At 38.8% G+C, this 21347-nt stretch overlaps 1 protein-coding gene across 1 annotated transcript; it reads left to right on the top strand.

Moving 5' to 3' along the window:
- Positions 1-319: 319 nt before the first annotated feature.
- LOC135466220 (xaa-Pro aminopeptidase 1-like) lies at positions 320-20276 on the top strand. The gene is made up of 23 exons (XM_064743623.1): positions 320-458; positions 1879-2015; positions 2425-2488; positions 3489-3593; positions 4542-4582; positions 5255-5306; positions 5858-6001; positions 6364-6459; positions 7825-7906; positions 9244-9409; positions 9736-9780; positions 10101-10187; positions 10879-10929; positions 11076-11134; positions 12148-12225; positions 12614-12685; positions 13302-13362; positions 13810-13879; positions 14375-14479; positions 15241-15312; positions 16087-16163; positions 16367-16465; positions 17431-20276. Exons 1-23 carry the CDS (start codon positions 446-448, stop codon positions 17548-17550), a joined length of 1896 nt encoding a protein of 631 aa, XP_064599693.1. The 5' UTR covers positions 320-445; the 3' UTR covers positions 17551-20276.
- Positions 20277-21347: the final 1071 nt, after the last annotated feature.

Here is a 21347-nt window from a genome sequence, read left to right on the forward strand (position 1 = left end):
AATATTCATTGTCATCATTTAACCCTAAGAATGTACCATGACGAAAAAACGTTTCGTGGCATTCTCCACGCCCTGGGATTGTTCATCTTGACTCGTACATTTCTGGGGCCTTTGGCGGCATTGGGTCCTCGAAACCAGATCGGTCTAGCAAAGTTGAGCGCAGTGCAGAAAGTATTAGTTCGACAGGTGATTTTGGAGCTTATGTGTGGTCACTTCAGTTTAGTCTAGATGGCCTAGGAGCCATCTGTTTCGTTCATGTGTTGGTGTCTAAGTTTTACTGTGAAGTGGATCTAAGTTGTGTTTGTGTGCCATTATCTTGTGGCCTTCATTAACCTAATCTCAGTACGTTCAGCTGCACAAGTCTTGTGAAATTGTGGAGACAAAACGAGTTGTTAGAGATGTTGCTAGACATGTAATTGGTAAATGGTTTACGATTCAGCCATGCATGGTCACCAGCCGTAAGTAATGCCTTCCATGGTGTAAGCTGGGCTGGGTTTTCAATGATGATGTTTTTTGTTTTGTTTTTTTCCTCAAACAGGTTGAACAATTTTAGAAAAAAAATTAAATACCAGTACTTGTTTGAGGAGAAGTGCAGAAGCATTTCAGATATGTGGCACTAAGGCCAATTAAGGCTCAGAAAAATGGCTGCTCTCTAGAATGAAGGGGATGGGGGTAGGGGGAGAAGGAAGGAGGTGTTGCATCAACCAGCCACCACCCTCTTTCATGGGTCGATGTCCTCCGTTCATCTGTGTGAACATCATATTTTTGGAGTTCAGACCAAGATCTGGCCACATGTAGGCCCATATGTAGGCCTACAGCCTTTTATTTTCAGATTTCTGTGACAGGATACAAGATGTGTCAACGAGTGTGTTTTGTACACCAGGCCTCAGGATCATGAAGCAAATCTTAGATTTAAGTCAAAAATTCGAATAACATTGTTGTTTCTTAATTTATAAGGTCCAAATTATGCTTGAGGGCGAAAATTCTGGGTAAGTTATTGTCCAACAATTTTCAGCTAAAATAGCATAAAGGAACAAGTTTAATGCTTGAAATTTTGACTTGTCTAATATTGCTTCGTAATCCTGGGGCCAATGACATGTAGGCTGATAATGGCAATTTTGTTAGGTAGTGAAAACTCTAATGTGTTACTCAAATAAAGCTGTGCGTATAATGACTGTGTTTGTCCATAAGGTATATGTACAGACATAAGACATCAAAACCAGCCAGGGAGTGGATGGATAGATGGATTATGTTTAGAGAGGGCATGGAGGTACACCCAGTAAAGGAACTGATGCTCTGATTACTATATTTCTATGTTCATTATGAACATACAGGTAGCACTGTGTATCTTTACCTGTATTTAATGAGGAAATTTATATATAATGTGGATACCACATAAAAATAATCAGTTAAGCAGATAAAAAGGATCACTATGCTAAAGTACTTTGGCTCTGTACATGTATGTAATAAACCTGATCAGTACATCTTTATGAACCAGGAAGTTGTGTGAAAGTAGCACAAAATTTGATCACATTAGTAGCAGTAAATTATTACAAAGATCAGATTTAATTAGATTTGTTTTTATGAGAAAGGGCATTAAGTTAAAACAGATGTATGGTATGTCAGCATTACTTCATTTAAGAAGGTCTATGGAACATACAAGAACCCAGAGAACATGGGTGTTGAAAGCAGCTTATAGTTTGTCTGTAAGCTGTGCATTTTTAGGACGGGCAAACTTTGTTACACATAATCCGATATTAATACAAACACAGCAGGTTTTAAAGATCCCTGGAACAGCAAGCTTAAGATGCTACAGTCTCCACTGACTGCATTTGTCCTGTATCAGTGAGTACAGCTCATAGTTTTATTGTACTTCAGGCAGGAGAAGGACAACTTTCAAGATGGCAGCTAAGACGACGAATCTGCTGATGAAACTACGCAGCCTGATGAAGAATCACAGCTACGTCTCTGAGCCTCTACACGCTTATATAATACCTACTGGCGATGCACATCAGGTGAACAGTTCTCTCTTCAAATGTTATTATAATGGCTTTGTTTTGTCTCTGACTGTACGTGGGAAGGTCTGCCAGCAACCTGTGGATGGTCGTGGGTTTTCACTAGGCTCTGCTCGGTTTCCTCCCACCATAATGCTGGTCGCCGTCGTACAAGTGAAATATTCTTGAGTACAGTGTAAAACACCAATCAGATAAATAAATCTTTAACATATACAGTTGCAGAGAGTGTCCACATTTCTGATAAAACAGATGAATTTTCAATTTTATCTTTCATGCTCTCCTCTGCCCATAATAAAAAAAAAATTCAGTGTGGCCTACCAGGCTATATCTGAGGATATGAATTTAGTGGTTGAAATCATTTGTCCTTTGTGAAAGTACTTTTCATTATAACATTTCTTCATGTTTTTAGAGTGAATATGTTGCACCTTGTGATTGTCGGAGAGAATTCATTACTGGCTTCACAGGTTCGGCAGGTAGGTTCAGCAAGTGATACATACAAATAATTTCATCTTACAGCAAGGTAAGAAAGTGATACATTAATGGTAATCGTTATTAAATTGGAATGACACTTTGCTGGGGAAGTGCTGATTCTAGTGCTGAAATTTAGCTTAGACCACAGCGCATCCCGACTGACATCAAGGATCGCCAAATCAGGCAACAGATTGCCAGCAATACATGTCAACCGTCCAACCTGTAGACGGCCGTTGACATAGACGGTAGTTGACTGGCAAATATTATAACTTATTTACTTAACCACTTCCTAAATAATATCCACAAAACTGGCAGTGTATTGCTGGGAATATTTACATTTGAGACATGTTATTTGAGACTTTCTCATTTTTATTGGTGTTAATATTTTTTGCTTAAAAAAATATAAACTGTGAAAGGATTGTGAATCTGAAAATGCATAATTTGGGTTGGCTCGCATCTCATACAGTTAACAGTGAAGAAGTGTTTTCACTGCAACCACCGACCTCTGAGCAGTATGAAGACTTCAGAGTTGAACCCAGTTGTCACAGCGTCCTGAGCAGCTGTAAAGTCATGTGTTTTTTCCAGCACCTGGGAAAGGGCTGTAGGTTACTCCAGGCACTCAGGTCTCTTGCAACCAAATTCTTGAGAATGGCTATGTAAGCACCAGTCTAGTAAATCAGTAATTTTGAGTAAGTACTTGTCAGGAGGCTGTTGTTTCACAGATTCCTTCATCCATTAACCTGTATGTGTTCTAATCATGAGAATTACTTCTCTGAATGCATTAATATTCAAGTAATACATACTGGCCCCAGTGACTTAGATGGTAGAGCGTCGGGGATGTTAGATCTAGGGTCAATCCAGTGGAAATCTGTCAACAGGGAGGCACATTACACGTACGTGCACTCTACGGACTCCTTCGTCATCATATGACTGAAAAACTTAAGAACAACATTACAACATAAGTGCTCGCTCATTCACTCAAATAACATGTTGTTGTTGTAGGTACTGCTATCGTGACAGAAAAGGCAGCGGCATTGTGGACAGATGGACGATATTATCTGCAGGCAGAGAAACAGATGGATGAAAACTGGAAACTTATGAAAGACGGTAAAAGGAAAATTAGCCATAGTACTTATATTCTAATCCAATGTAGGTATATATCTGATTGGTCAGCTGGAAGAAATTGCAGCCATGAAACTAGCATTGTCAGACGCAACTTACAAACAAATGAGCTGAGCACAAATGCTATGAGCGATGTGAGGTCTTCCTGCGGTAACCTCATAGCGCCCACAAACATCGAAAGGGGAAAAGGACTACAACATAACGTAAAGAAAGGGCACAGTGTTGCCACACTAAGTAGTTGTTGGCTTGACATGACAGACAGTTAGCATGTCCTAAATCGTACAAAAGCTCCATCTAAAGCAGCATATTTTAATGTTATCAGGCCCCAGGATCACAAAGTTGTCCTAGACTTAAATCGGACTTTGTCTTCCAAACAGTTTATTTTGCTAAAACTGTAACTTATCTCAGTAATAGAATACCAGAAGTTCAGATGAAGTCTGACTTAAGTTAAGGCAGAAGTTTTGCTTAATTTGATTACAATGGGAATAACCCTGTTGTATTAGCTGAATTGCAGATGTTAATGGAGGTTTTTACTGTTACAAATATCTTTTACAGGCCATGTGCTAATGCAGTTTGCAACAGTATAACTAACTTTATTGTTAGCAATTCAGAAAATACAGGAAGGTTAGCCCCTAATGACAGTCACACAGACAGTCATTAGATATGAATTACAGATATTAATGTAATTGATAATCTTATTCATATGGTGTAATTTACTTTTTTTTAATTCCGTTTCTGTATAGTAATCCTCGCAGATCTGGTTTGACTGTATTACAGTGGAGACAGAAAATCCTAGCATTTGCTGAAATCAGATCATAGATCCAGGATATCTCCATCTGAACACCCACTCTTTAGGCACTGAAATACTGCTAATGTTGCTCTGAGCACTTTACCATTCATTAATACATACCTGCGTTTTCTCCCTTTATACAGGGTTACCTGATACTCCTTCCCAAGGGGACTGGCTGATTAAGGTATGGCACATGTCCTCCACCTCAAACTTCAGTTTAATATAAGATTATTTATCTTCACTTAGTTATATTCAGAGGTTCTATTTTTATTTATTTATTTATTTGATTGGAGTTTCACTTATATGACTGCGACCAGAATTATGGTGGGAGAAAACCCACAACCATCCGCAGGTTGCTGGCAGACCTTCCCACGTATGGGCGGAGAGGAAGCCAGCCTGAGCTGGACTTGAACTCACAGCAACCACAGAGGTTCTGTAAGGCTCAGTCTAATGTTTATTCATTGAATGGTCAGATTACTTTTATTTTGTTCAGCGCATAGATCCCACAGTGAGGGTTTCTGTACTATATTATATACATATCTTCAGGTTCTCAGGCATTTTTTTTAAGATTTAATTACAACATAGTAATTCACTATTTAAAGTGACCTTACATTAAAATAAATCTTTATATACCTCTGTGTATGTTGGTAATAATTACCTCAAAATGAAATAACACAAAGATAGTGCACACTGGACGACAAAACATAGCGCTAAATTGTTCAGCCATGTGTCAAAGGCTTGTTAAGCTAGAGATTTCTCATCACATCCTGTCCCCATGTTATATAAGGTATGTGTCTGCATTGTCATTGCTGTAGTATTTGTGATAATTGTAATGACAGTAACAGTGTGTTTTCAGGTATTACCTGAGGGAGGAAGAGTTGGCGTGGACCCCTTTCTACTCTCAACAGGTAAACAAAATCCCATCATATAACTTATCTAAAAACCTTTTGTCTCTGGCAGTATGTGGGAAGTTCTGTCAGCAACCCTGGCCGTGATTTTCTCCTGAGGTATGCCTGGTTTTCTCCAACATTAATGCTGGATGCCGTTGTAGATGTGAAATTTTCTTGAATACGGCATAAAACAGCAATGAAGTAAATAGATAAATTACAAAAAACTTCTTAGCAGAGACTTGCACAAGGAAAATTCTTCTTAAATGTCTTATTCAAAATACCTTAACTATATGAACAAAATATTATTGACTTATCTTAATTTAACTGTGAGAGGGATTCAAAATGTCTGCTTGTTATTTGTATTCTCCCTATGTGTGGTACCATATTTTTCTACATATTGCAGTTTATATGTTGTTTTGATCCATTAGTTTTCGCTTCAGTAATCGAGAAGAGTTCGCTTTATTTTGACTGAAATAAGGTGATGGTAACATTTAGCATTTGTTCACTCAGTGAAGTTATTCCACTATGCAGTGATATGGTCCTTCAGGAGAATTTGAATCCCTTCACAGAAACCTGGAAGCCATTGTCGAAGCAGCTGCGGTTAGCTGGCCACAGCTTAGTTCCTGTGGGTCAGAACCTGGTGGATTTGGTGTGGATAGACCGTCCTCCTCCCCCCAACAACAACCTCATTGTCTTGTCTGATAAATATACAGGTAATGTGTGCTATTAATATTTGTACACTTTAATAGTTCAGCCAGGTGTATGGCTAGGTCACATGAGTGTTGGGTTCAGTCCCATTCTATGACAGCCAAGTGTGATGATCTGGGGACTAGCTTTGTTTCCTCAACCCAGAAATCTAACAGTTACTGTTTGTAATCTGTGTTGTAATAAGTGTTGTAATCTTGAGTACATCAGTCTAATGAGTTAAGCTTGGGCATGTATATGTACTTGTATACAATTGGACAGGTAAGGTAAAATTGGGCACTGGTTTTTGCACACGTTGATCAGACACAGATGTGATTGTGTTTATTTTGTGACATTTTCTGACATAAAGCAAACTTACACATTTCCTCAGGTAAATCATGGCAGAACAAAGTGAAAGCTGTCCGAGACAAAATGAAGGAGAAGAAAGCTGAGTACCTGATAGTGACGGCACTGGATGAGATTGCGTGTAAGTACTGAAAACCTCCATCTTCCTTCTGTGCTTACGTCATGTCGTAAGGTGTAAATTCTTATCCTTTTGGATGGTCCAGGGGCAGTGAAATTTGTATGTGAGAGTCCATGATCTGAATCTGTATGTCCAACTGGAGAGAAAGAATGCAGCCATGCATTAGAGATGATGACTATTAGTGGGTAATGATGGCTGCTAGTGGGGGAATGATGACTGTTAGTAGGGGAATGATGACTGTTAGTGGGGAATGATGGCTTAGTGGGGAATGATGACTGTTAGTGGGGAATGATGGCTTAGTGGGGAATGATGACGAATGATGACTTAGTGGGGAATGATGAATATTAGTGGGGAATGATGACTTAGTGAGGATGACTTAGTGGGGAATGATGACTGTTAGTTGGGAATAAATGTTACATGTATTTGTAAAATTTAACTACACTGGTGCAGAAAGTCATAAATATATAAGATTTTCAGTAGCTTAATTTCACTGGTGACAATGCCTAAAGAGCTGGGCTGTTGCAGCTACCAGGCCCTTGACCAATAAGGTCACATGTTAAAATCCAGCTCTCACAGTTTTATCTGCGGCTTGTAATAAGTTAAGAGGTTTGTCAGATACCTAGCGATGGTCGATGGTTTACTCCGAACACATCAGTTTCCTGTGCCTATAAACCTGATTTGTTATTTCAGTACAAAATTCACAACATCAAACACCAGTCAGCAAGCAATGAGCCAGAATGTTCTCCTGACAAGACTCCCAAACAAGTTGAGAATTAGCAATGTGGTTTACATCTTGGTTTCAATCCATAAGTTTCCCCAAGTTCATCTTTTCCGGGTAATGCGGTGTATGCCCAACTCAAATTGAAGATGGCAGTTTGCCAGGTTTGCCTTGCAGCAGGTACATTGTGAGGTTGTTATCGGTATTTACAAATAACTAGGTGGTTTGAAGTCGGAATCACTGTAGGACTTTGGGAAACATGTTTTTGTAACATGCTGATTGAGGATAGCACAGTCGAAAAGATCTGGCCCCAGGATCATGAAGCTATCTTAGACTTAAGTCATAATTTCAAATCACTTTAGAATTGTTGTTTCTTGTATTACAGGTCAAAATTTTTGCTTTAAAACCTAAATTCCGGGTAAGTTATTGTACAACAAATTTCAGCTAAAACAACAAAAGGGAACATACCGAATTTATTGATTGCAGTTTTAATGTAAGTTTAAGATCGCTTCGTGATCCCGGGGCCTGAGTTCTAGCTTAGAGGGTGGAAGAGTGCAGATCTGTATTCCTTTCAGATAAGCTGGAAAGAATGAAACAGATCTCGCATCCACATGACATCATACCATTAGTACTGTGTTCTCTGTTTGTAGGGCTCTTCAACCTGAGAGGCTCAGACATTGAGTACAATCCGGTATTCTTCTCCTATGCAGTGGTCACAATGACATCAGTGAAGTATTTATGTTTCTGACAAACTCATTTTCTTACATGGTTGGACCAATTTTGTTCTGTATGATAATTCACGTACACGAGTTGAATCGCGAGATATTTTGATTGCGAGTTAAACTGAATTCCAAATCCCATTATTTTATCAACACAAGGCTGTACTTCTAAAATATAACAAAACTGTTATTTGGCAACAAACTGTTGCGAGAACCCCCTGCGAATACATTTAATGATATATACATCCTGATCCATGGTAACCTGAAATTTTCTGGCGTCCACATGCTGCTGTTCTGGTTGACGTTTAAGATTAAGGGGAATACTGGTCTGGCGGGGGTCAGTGTTCTCTGACATGGTGGCTGTCATATGGATGTACTGGTCTGGCTGTGGTCAGTGTCCTCTGACATGGTGGCTGTCGTGTGCATGTACTGGTCTGGCCGTAGTCAGTGTCCTCTGACATGGTGGCTGTCATATGGATGTACAGGTCTGGCTGTGGTCAGTGTCCTCTGACATGGAGGCTGTCATATGGATGTACTGGTCTGGCTGTGGTCAGTGTCCTCTGACATGGTGGCTGTCGTGTGCATGTACTGGTCTGGCCGTAGTCAGTGTCCTCTGACATGGTGGCTGTCATATGGATGTACAGGTCTGGCTGTGGTCAGTGTCCTCTGACATGGTGGCTGTCGTGTGCATGTACTGGCCTGGCCGTATTCAGTGTCCTCTGACATGGTGGCTGTCATGTGCATGTACTGGTCTGGTTGTAGTCAGTGTCCTCTGACATGGTGGCTGTCATGTGCATGTACTGGCCTGGCCGCAGTCAGTGTCCTCTGACATGGTGGCTGTCATGTGCATGTACTGGCCTGGCCGCAGTCAGTGTCCTCTGACATGGTGGCTGTCATGTATGTACTGGCCTGGGCGCAGTCAGTGTTCTCTGACATGGTGGCTGTCATACGCATGTACTGGTCTGGCTGTAGTCAGTGTCCTTTGACATGGTGGCTGTTATGTGCATATACTGGTCTGGCCGCAGTCAGTGTCCTCTGACATGGTGGCTGTCATGTGCATGTACTGGTCTGGTTGTAGTCAGTGTCCTCTGACATGGTGGCTGTCGTGCCTGATGTCATTGGCATTGACAGCATTGTTAGTGTGACCCGAGTCATGGGAATAGTCCTCTTGACAGGGAGACATTGTTGTGATCATAATGTTTAAAGTCATGGTAAGTCCAAGAAATTAGTACACTTCTGAAATAAATGTAGTATTTTGTGCCTGTTATGAAAATGAATGAAAATAGATCAACAAATTATAGGAGATGGCACAGGGTTAGTTTTTTTTAAAACGGTTGTGTCTATGTTTAGTTTGTTTATAGATGAAGTGAAGCTTGACAAGCAAGTGATGAATCACCTCCAGCTGAATGGATCAAGGGGGACAACTGGGGATGACATCACAATCACTGTACATCCTTATGGAGACATCAGAAAGTTTGTAGAGAGCTTTCAGGATGAAGGCAATGGGAAAACCTGGGTAATACATGTGTTGCATGTATTCTTCTGGCTCTGTAATTTTATAAGTCTTGGTTCCATTCAGCAATGTTTGTCCGTCACATAGAGAATATAGAAGTGGTAATGAATCAGATATGTGTGTAGGTTGCTCAACTTTAACGATAAGTGTAGAGAATGAGTGATATTGGCTTTGATTATGACAATAATTTAATATCGCACATGTGAGCCAAGTCTTATTTTAACAATGTAAATGGTGCTTTTTTTCATAATACTTTGCGAAATTTTGTGTTACTTCTAGGTACTTCAGTGTGAATATTAAATGCTAATATTTATTCCTTCTATTTACAGATAAGCACAAAGTCCAGTTTTACATTAGCTGACCTTATTCCTAAGGTATTTTATGGATTATATAGTTATTTACGTATTTAATTTTCCACGTTATTTACTTGTTATGGAATTTGCTACAGTCTTGTCTGAGTCGTTTGTTTGATGAAGAGTACTTGTCTTCTACCAGTACAGTGTGCAAGTCTGTGTATCACAAGTGTGAAAGTTTGTCCCTAACTTGCCAAAGGTCTGTGGTTTTACAGCTGGCACCCATAAAACTGCCCACGGTTTAAGTAAATTATTCTTGAGTATTATGTTAATCAACAATCTTTCATTCAGTGCGGTTGTTTTGGGAGATCATCATTTTAAGTACATTGTACCTGTTGCAGGAGAAGAGAGTGACCTTGCCATGTCCCATATCCCTGATGAAGGCAGTCAAGAACAGAGTGGAAATAGATGGAATGAAACAGGCTCATGTAAGTTCAGAGTTGAAACACTTAATTGATATATGTTTCTCTTAAGTTTCATTTGGATGAAAACTCGTAAAAATTTCGCTGCAGGGCTGTGTTTCACAAGGCTTTTTTTTTTTACTGTGTGTTAGTTAATATTTCTTTGGGGGTGGGGGGGGGGAGGGAGAAGAACAGCCTGTGTGGCCTAGTGGTTAGCTTGGCAGTGCAACACAATAACTCAGGAAACTCTTACCAATACAATCAAGTCCAGTTCAGACTTTCTCTCTGACACTAAATTGCCACACCTCAAAAATATTTGTACCGGCCCGGATAGCACAGTTGGTAGAGCGTCCGCTTCGGGACTGGTAGATCCAGGATCAATCCTTGGTCGAGTCACACCTAAGACTTTAAAAGAGGAAGTTGTAACTTCCTCGCTTGGTGTTCAGCATGAAGGGGATAGTGCAACGACTGGTTGACCCGTATCAGTATAATGGCTCGGGCGGGGCGGCTTACTTGCCTTCGGTAAGTCGTCTCAGTGATGCAGCACTAAATAAAAGAGCGGTGGAAATCCGTCCTGCAACAAGGAGGCACATTACACGTGCATGCACCCTAATGATTCCTTCGTCGTCATATGACTGAAAAATTGTTGAGTACGGCGTTAAACCCCAAGCACTCACTCACTCACTCAAAAATATTTGTTTGATTTTCTTTTTAACAGATCAAAGATGCAGTGACACTGTGTGAATACTTCTCATGGCTGGAGAAAATGGTAAAGATTTAATTACCTGCATTTTTAAGGTACTGTTATCTATTGCCTGGGTTTAAGTTAACGATTATGATTATATCAATATGATGCAATTTTAATATGATAGTATGTTGTTACATGTCTAATGATGACTGCCTGATTTTGCCCAGGTACCAAAAGGTAATGTCACAGAAGTTTCTGCCGCTAACAAACTGGAGGCTATCAAGCGGTGAGTGTTGAGAGGACAACTTCCAGTTCTGCTAATATTTTCGTAGATCACATAGAAATGCTGCACAGAGACAACCTTTGACAGCTGTAAGATTTTAGACTTGGAACTGGGACTGTTTTGTGTTAGAAATCCCTGACCTTACCGACCACAACTTTGAGATAACTCTGTTCCAGAGGTGGATAGTAGAATCCACATGCTCAGCTCATGGTATTTTCTATAAATTATGTTGACTGCAGCCTTAAGATGTTTTTGAGGTACCTGACATTGAAGGGTAAATGGTTTATGCCAGGCACCCTGATTTTGCATGCCCATAAACCTAACCGCTATCATAGAAGTGAAAAGTTCTGAGGACACTGTTAACACCAGTCAAATAAATAAATGAATTCTTTATAAATGAAAAATTTCTAAAAAATCATTAACTGACCACCACTGTGTGTATCAGTATGAAATAATTTTATTTTGCTGTGTGTCAGTGACATTGTCAGGTACTTAACAAGGTGTCCTATAATCTGCTTTGTCACACTGACCTCTACACCTGAGTATTCCACATCTCAGATTAATATTCTGGAGTAAGCCATCATAGTCTCATATCTCAGAGGTTGTAACCCATATATGCAGTACCTTATTGTAATGTCACTTCATCAAAATCTCAAAATCTAAATGCCCCCCCCCCTCCCCCCGCCGCACAAGTTGGGGTGGCCTAGTGGTTAGCGTACTAACTTAGTACAATAACCAAGCATCCTCTCATCAATGTGGCTGCTATGAGTTCAAGTCCAGCCCACGCTGGCTTTTCCTGTGGTCATACGTGGGAAGGTAACCTGCGGATGGTCATGGCTTTTCCATTTCCCAGTTTCCCCCACCTTAGCGATGGCCGCCGTCATATCAGTGAAATATTCTTGAACACGGTATTAAGCAACAATCCATTATAAATCAAATAAATATATCACATAAGTTACATCAGTAAAGGAAAGCAGGAAAGTTGTGTGTTACTTGGATATGTGTCTGTTTTTCAGGGGTCAGGAAGATTTTGTCAGTCTAAGTTTCTCTACCATATCCAGTGTGGGTTCAAATGGTGCTGTCATCCACTACAAGTAAGTGTCACTAGTCAGGATTCTACCTTAGCAGTGTGGCTTGAAACAGAATATTGTAACAAAGATGTCTTTTAATAGAAGAGCTCTGAATATTTGCAGTGGACTTTTGAAATTAAGTTCATATGTTGGTCTGTGCTATGAATGTGTGATGTACCTCGGTAACCTGGTAGGTGACATTTTGTTTACGCTGGTCACTCCCATTGTCTGACTGTTGTGGTACTGTATAGTGGAAAATTCCCGAGTATGGCCATAGACAACAGCACCAGCAACCAAATAAATGATAAATAAATATACAGATTGAAGATGTTTTCATTGTACGTGTAGCTAGTTCATTGAAAAACAAAAAAGCTGTATTGCTGGAAGTGACAAAAAATATTGCACCTCACAGACCCACTGAAGAGACTGACAGAACATTAAGTACAGAGGAGATCTACCTGTGTGATTCAGGGGCTCAGTACAAGTAAGTGAAAACTACAACTTCGAAGAGGAGAATGATAGTGATGGTGGCGATAATGGCACAGTGGAATTTTCGCTACAAGTTATGCTTGTACTTTGTTCATTGATCTCATTGGTTGTCTTCCTGATTTCCTGAATTTTGCTAACACTGTCATGATAGCTACATGTGTGTTTTTTTTTTGGTGGTAAAATTTCGATGGATCAGTTTAAAAGAAATGTACATAATAAGTTCTTGTAGCAACTTTTCAGAGAGGATTTTTCAGAAAATAATGGCACATTAAACAGAATAAAAAATTTTGTTACATTTTTTGTAAGCTAGGCCTCTCGTGTGTCTGAACTATGTTTTAAGCTGTAACAGATACTTTGTGATGATGTATTACCCTGTTTCTTCTAATTTTTGGGACACCTGGTCTGCTCATTTTAGCCAAAGTATATGTAATTAAAGCACGAATATTGAATTTCTTTTTTCTCACATGGTTAGACCATCTAACAAACAACATACATGTATCTTTACTTTTCCAAAAGGCTGGTTAACAAATGTAATATTTTATTTTCAACACTTCTAATATCTGTTCCAAATTTTAGAAGAATTCAGGTATCTAGCCAGTTCTATTTTACAGAGATGGTACAACTGATGTCACAAGGACCATGCACTTTGGCACACCATCTGGCTTTGAAAAGGTGGGGTAAAATGTGTCTTAAGACTCATTAGATTGAATTGTTGGATAAAGCAGTCATTTTTTTTTTTTCACTTTTAAATTCTGTTACAGTTTTGCACCTTCATGCATAATACATGGGGATATGTTTTGTATCATTTATTTGGAGAAGGGTAGGGGCTTGAACTATCTGGCCCTGGACCAATGAAGTTACACCTTCCAATTCAGCCATAACTGTTTTAGTAGCGGTTTTAAGTCCCGAAGCTGGTCAAATGCTTCGAGAAAGTCTGGTTTACCCCATTTTTTTCCACCCATAAATCTGACTGCCATCATATAAGCGAAATATTTTTGAGCATGGTGAAAAATAAATATATGAATAGATATATTATTTATTTATTGAAAAAACTGGTTCATTTGTGTGTAATATTACAAAAAAAAAACCCTCAGTTGAGATATTTCTGGTTTGTTCTAGGAAGCTTTTACTCGAGTTGCAAAAGGCCACATTAACCTGTGTTCAGCAATATTCCCATGTGGTGTAAAAGGTAAGATTGGGTGAAGTGTGTCAGTGATTATGCATCATACATCTGTGGTTTTAAAGAACAGCAGAACTTGAGACATGCTTATGTTACATCCTGTGCAGGTTATCAGGTAGCCTACTGCTTGACAGTCAGTGGTTAGTCCAGTCACTGTGAGTAGAAGCCCAGCTCATGTTGACCTCATGTGCGATTGTATGTGGGACATTCTACCAGCAGCCTGCAGAGGATCATGGGTTTATCCTGGGCTGTTCCCGGTTTCCTCTACCATACTGCTGGCTGCCGTTGTACAAGGGAAACATTCTTGAGTAAGACTTAAAACATCAATCAAATGATTAATAATCAATGATTTCCGCTAAACGGTTTCCATTCATTCACACATATAATGTCCTCCATGTTACATACATGAAATATTTGTTATTAAATATCAACCAGACAGATACATTGTTGCATGAAGAAATGCTTATACTTCATCCTTTATCCTTTGAACTGGTAACATTGTAGGTCACATGCTGGATACCTTGGCTCGCACAGCCCTGTGGGATGTGGGTCTGGACTACATGCATGGTACAGGGCATGGGGTCGGAGCCTTCCTTAATGTCCATGAAGGTCAGATTCTCCTCTCTTCTTTTTTTTTGAGAGTAGGGGGAGAGTCGGATTGGCACAAAACATGAAATTATTCCATTCAGTGGTGAAGTACAGAAGAAACAATCCTACTGTTGTTGACATGAAAACCTAGATTTGTGCATGAGCACATTAAACATTTGAATGTACATGGGTGTACACATAGTTGATTCTTGTGTAAGATATATGGATGGACGTCTACAAGTTGATGTGATTTGTCAGCTATGAATATTTTTCAATCTTTTTGTGCTTTTGTAAATCAACAAGTAATGTGCAGTTCAATGTTCAGTCTGGATAAAGTAGATGTAATGTTGGAAATGGCTACTGGCTGAGAGGCTTTACTTTCAGGTTGAAGGAATACATCAAATTCTTGAATAAGCCGCAGTTTTATGTGGACAGAAAAAAAAAGCATTTTCTGTGTTGTCTAACCTACCACAGCAAGATTGTGACCTCGTGGTTCTGAAAGGTTCTCAGCATTGTGGAACTGCTCAAAAAATTGCTAAATTCGACCATTACCATTTGGCAGCTGCTTATTATGTGTGGCAATTGTATGCTGGTGCAGTAGTATTGCAAGGCTTAAAACTGTGGTATTGTATGAGAACCTCTTGGTGTAGTACTGTACCACACAAAAATAAGTGTAAGCTGTGTTGATTTGTTAAATTATTTAAAGATGTGTGATTTGATCAAGGAAAAGTTCAGGGAAATCGATTTCATATTCAAAAATATATTTTTTTTGCTCATGTCAGGTCCGTGTGGGATCTCTCCTCGTGTGAGCCTGGCTGATGTCTCCCTCCAGGAAGGCATGATTCTCTCTGACGGTACATTTTCTTGTGGCTCTGACTGGTTTACTGTGAGGCAGGAAGTAGTTCACCAGTTTGTGACTTACATGTACATTGGTTTAAGTTCTCACGACCAGATTGTCATAACAAAACCCTAACGTTACACAGCAGCAGTTTTGAATAGACTGCAAAATCGAGATACATGTAGGACATATGGGTACAGAAACACCTCATGTCATATTTTCCCAAGAAAGTTTGATTCACCCTGTGTCTGATGGCATCTGGTCATGTTTTCAAATGCCAGCAGTATGCAAAACCTTTAAAACTTTACATTGTGTGTCTTTAGAAGCTACTTTACAATCTTTCATGAAACAAATGTTAAACTTAGTTTAGAATATGGTTGGAAAACCAAATGTCATTTACCCCAACCTTAGACCTGACGGCTGACACACAAAAAGTAAAATATTTTAAAGGACAGAAGTAAGCAGTTGTCTGATAAGTAAACACTTCGCACCTTGAATGTCACCACTTTCTCCATGTCAGCATCAATGTACTTACCGGTACTTGCTAAAAGGATGAAGATGGAGTTCAGACACAGTTCTTCTGCTGACAATATTTATTGCATTCTGAGTCCAGTTTTCATTTGAATAGAGAGTGTGATGTTTATTAATTTTGGTAGGTTCAAAAATTATCAGATTAAGTTTATTCATTAATGTTATGTTAGCATTGTTATTTTGAAATAAGAGTCTGCAAGTGGAAGACCTTTGGTTGTTTAATTTGTTTGAATCGTGGATTTCTCCTGATTTTGGACAGAACCTGGCTATTACGAGGATGGTCAGTTTGGTGTAAGGATAGAAAACTTGATGTTGGTGGTCAAAGCAAAAACAGAGGTAAAGTAGCATTGCTAGTGTTTTAGTCTCTTTTGTCATGTACACTGTCTATATGATCTGAATACTGTAATATAAGTCTAATGTGTTGATATAATTTTTTTTATTGTATGAAAAGGTTTAATGTTGTAAGGGTCATATTAAAAACTTAACAGAATATGTAATTTTATCCCTCGTTTATTTTCTTTCTGTTTTTTTGTTCAAAGCATAATTTCAAGAACAAAGGCTTTCTGACCTTTGAACCCATTACATTGGTGCCCTTACAGACCAAGATGTTAGCCCCTTCATTGCTGACAGAAAAAGAGGTCAGTCAGTTAGTGACAAACTATTCAAGAAACTTCACAATTAATATTAATGTTGGTCATTCCTCACTCGCTACTCAGCATAGTTAAGTCACAGAAATATGCTGACCGCAGTGTTAGTTATTCCTTGCCTTTCTCTCACCAAGTCACTCAAAAAACTTCAAGTCAAGCAAATCTTAATAATTGATCACAACCAACTGTGATCTTGGTATTTCCTGACATTGCACTGTGCAGAGTCAAGCCCAGGAACTTGACAGCCTTTATATTCTTGCTAATTCCTCTCTGGACAGTTAGAATAAGAAAGGTCAAACTGGGCTCATATTCAGATCAGTTTGCTAAGACCGGGTATGTTGACCTTTGTGGTGCACTTGGCATGGTATTTCAGTTTGGAAGATCTAAATATATTGAGACTTATCTGTTATTTGGAAAACAGTGTTATTGTATGCATTATTGGGGAACAGTGTTGAGGTATACATTACTAGGGAACACTGTTGTTGTATACATACTAGGGAAGACGGTTGTTGTATACCTTTATGGGGAAAACTGTTGTATACATTACTAGGGAAGACTGTTGTATACATTACTAGGGAAGACTGTTGTATACATTACTAGGGAACATTTGTTGTATACATTACTAGGGAACACTGTTGTTGTATACATTACTAGGGAACACTGTTGTTGTATACATTTCTAGGGAACACTTGTATACATTACCGGAGAACACTGTTGTTGTATACATTACTCGGGAACACGTTGTATACCTTTATGGGGAACACTGTTGTTGTTTGCTTTACAGGGGAACACTGTTGAGTTATACATGGCTAGGGAACACTGTTGTATACATTACTAGGGAACACTGTTGTTTACATTACTAGGGAACATTGTTGTTGCATACATTACTAGGGAACACTCTTGTGTACATGTATGTCAAGTAAACAAATAAACAGTATCTTTTCATACCTTTACAGATCAACTGGCTCAACGAATACCATGATAAATGCAGAGATATGATTGGTCCTGTCCTATTGGAACAAGGGAAGAAGGAGGCTTATGATTGGCTGATGAGAGAGACAGAGCCATTGGCTTGAACCAAGGAAATTAAGTACAAACTCTCTGTCGTAAAGCAATGTATTAATTAAACACAAGACTGAAGTTTTAAAGTTATTATAAACAGAGAAAATAAGTGGTTTACAATTATGTTACCTACAGTATGATTAACTCATTTTTATGAAAAGTTTATGACTTATGACTTTCCCTATGACTCCGTGAACCCTCAGTTATGATATGGTGTGAGGTTCATTTTCTCTTACATGTACATTATGATACTTTTTAATTAGCATTTATTGGCAGATGTTGCCAGTACTAATTTCTTGTTTCTTAAAGCCAATGATTGAAGGAAAAGGCTTTCAAGTTGAATTCATATTAGAAATCTGAAATTGACATTGTGAAAAAATTTAATGTCAGATAAACACATTTTAATATGGAAAAACTGCACAAGAAAGTCAGTGCACATTTTAGAAACTGCCTCAGACTGTGTATTATAAATTTTTTATCCCTCAAACTGTGGTCAGGTAATTTTGATATTTTTATTTTCAAGAAGATTTAATGCACCTGTATTATTATTAAAGTGTCAAGTCCAAATGTATTCCCTGCACATTAAGTGAATAGAAGGAAACCTATGATAATGCAATACTGCAGCAGCACTGCCCATTTCCCCCCGACCACAAAGTGCACTGCCATCATAAAACAAGTTCTTCAGTCTAAAATTCCAATCTGCTTGGAAATACATAATGTAGTCCTTGCTTCACAAAATAATTCATGTTGCATGTTGTGGTAGGGAATGGTGTCCTTATGCCAGAGGCCTGCCGTTATGGAATGACCAAGTTTGGATATTTAATGTGTCTTAGGAATTATGGGAACTTTCAGGTTTTCAGTAGTAGCAAGCCCATTTTTAGGGTTTTCCATATACCTCACGATGTCACATACGACCTGGAGCAGTCACCAACTTTATATACTATATTTGTATGCTGTATCTAGAAAGTTGTATGTAGCTTATTGAAATTCAAGATTTTTGGAATGTAATTTTCACTGCAACAAGCTACTTTGTGAATCACTGTTTCTCTGATGGTCAGTTGGTCTGTAAAATTGTTGACATCCTGTTTTAACATGGGCCATTCTCTTAACATTGACTTTTTGTCTGATGATATTGTGATTTTGTGCTTATTTTGCTTTTGTTCTGAACACTTCTTGGGAACAAAGGAGGTTCTTTTTTGACACAGTGTTCTTTTCTGTGATGTGTATGTTTTCTCATGTGATTTTTGCCAGCAACACCCTGTACTGTCACAAAAGAGAAGGATGACTGTTTTTGTACAGTTTTGGTATGAAACATTCCTGGTTTAAGAAATATTAAATCAGTCTCATCCATCTCCAGTGATATTGTTTCTACACGTCTTTGCTCAAACAAATGTTCATCAGGCTGATTAATTTCATGAAAATGTCATGAAATCCATGTATTCATCTGTTACAGAAGTCAGTCTTTTGGTGTTTCAAGTAGATTATGTCAGAGACAAGATTTTCTGTTGATCACCTCATCAAATTCAGGAAGGCAAAATTATGTTTGTTTTAGAACAATATTTTCATGTTATCAGATAGAATCAGACCTTACACTACTGGTTCCACTTAAGCCCCTGCGGATGGTCGTGGGTTACCCCCAGGCTCTACCTGGTTTCCTCCCACCATAATGCCGGCCGCCATCGTATAAGTGAAATATTTTTTGAGTACAGCGTAAAACACCAATCATATAGATAAATAAAGGAAATCCTGTTATTCTCTTACCTGATATATGTCCAGATGTTCCCTAAAACTTTTACAGCCGTTTATGTCTGTAAGGTTATAATTTTATTTTATTTTCTGAGACATGCATAAAAATTTACATAAATGTACATGAATATGCCATTGTATATGTCACATGGGAAATGTGTAAAACATAGTTTATGTGTAACACTGTAGCACATATTTGTACACAAGTGTATCAGACATTTCAGTGCTCAGAAAAAAGTTTATAAAACATGTGATGTTTACATCAGCAAGCATGATCTGATTACAACATGTACCAGTATATGTAACTGATGAAGTTTGTTCACACGTCGGCCCACTGAGTTTACCATGTATTCAAATCCAGTAAGCCTGCCATAAGTCAACTATGATATCCTGTATTTTGTCAACAACTAATCCCTCTGTTGTCCAAACTATAGTGAAGATGGGCAATTAGGTGAAAACGTCCATGAAGTCATAGGTGATTTAGTACTGTACTTGATTATTGTTAGCTATCAACTATCATTAGTGCTCATTAAGTCTGAAAGTTTATCAGGTACTTGGTCAGTACATGTAGTGGAAGCATTTCTAGGTAGGCCTACTTTTAGTGTGCAGTCATCAACTTTTCCTACAGGAACTTGTGATCAAATTGAAATCTGTCTGCCTCAACAGTAAAGTTTCATATTAAGCTAATGTTTGATGAAAAGATGTGCATAAAATATTGAACAGTGGCAGATTAATATCTGTGGCCTTTGTCTTGACATTCTAGGACCACTCAGTGAGCCATTCATGGTGTCCAGAGAGGTTGGGTTTGTTAAACACACAAGGCACTAGTTCAATCCCAGCCTTGGACACATGGTTTTCAAGATTCAAAATAGGACAATTCATGTGGTCTTACAAAGTTTGTAGGACATAACTTGCTTTTCACCGATGTCGAGTACACACTGATCATTGAGGGAGATAATCGGCAATCTGGGTACGCCCCTGTAGCATTGTGCAATGATGGTATTAAAGTTTACTTGACGTCACTTGACATCATTGGCTGTTGCTTCATGTCATCGCTTTTTGCCACTCAGGAGATGCATGTACTACGACTGGTGAAAGCAGAAGAAGTCCAGTTGTATCATGTAACTTGTCAAAGATGTTAGGTAACTATTATTGATCACATTCACTATAACATGAGCGTCTGAAAAGTGTGCCGTAAAAGTCATTTAGAATAGACACATGATGTAGAAAGTTGAGAATCAGAATGCTTGTGAATTTGAAAAGTTTCTGAAGGAAAGAAGTGTCAGTGGTGCCACTCAATAAGGGTGAGACAGGTGATCAGTAAATTAATGTCAGCAAAGGTTGCCTAACAATTATCACAGGTCGTATGACAAAGTAGGACTGTTTTTACCTTTGCTCAGAAAAGAGTTCCAACTCGAAACTCCCCTATTGTAAGAGGTGTTCTGTATCGCTGGCTTGGAATGGAAGACGATCACAGGCCAAGGACTGTCGGCATGGTGTCTGTACACTGACTGGGAAAGTGCATCATGTGTGGTAGGCCTGGTCCAGACTAGCATTTGGATTGACCTGCTGCAAGAGTGAATGGTTGGGGTTTAACTCCACACTGGCACACCACACTTTTCAATAATATCAAACCTGAAACAAGAAGGCACTGGTAAAATGTCCAAAATAGTACAGAAATGATAAATCGAACAAAGAGACATGGGGTAACTCTTTTATCCAGATGATAGTTTTCTTTTGACTTTGTCGGGTTAAGAGCTCTGACTTTAGTTATGCTGTGAAGGAAGACCTTTCTCGTTCACACCACTGAAATCTTCATTCACAAGTGTAATATCTGTTTACCTGTTTTGTTTTGGGTTTTTTTTTTGTGCCATACTCTAGATTATTGCAAGGTTTCTTGGCAACCTGCGCATGGTTGCGGGACTCTCCTGGGTTCCTCCAATCGTAATGCTAACCACTTTTGTATAAGTGAAATATTCTTCAGCATGGCATAAAAAACAAATCAAGATTACTGCATTTGTAAGACAGGAGTATGAGTGAAGGAATCTTGGCTGAGCGCAAAGGA

The sequence above is a fragment of the Liolophura sinensis genome, chromosome 6 (genome assembly GCF_032854445.1).
Source record: "Liolophura sinensis isolate JHLJ2023 chromosome 6, CUHK_Ljap_v2, whole genome shotgun sequence".
In the NCBI taxonomy this organism is placed as follows: Eukaryota; Metazoa; Mollusca; class Polyplacophora; order Chitonida; family Chitonidae; genus Liolophura; species Liolophura sinensis.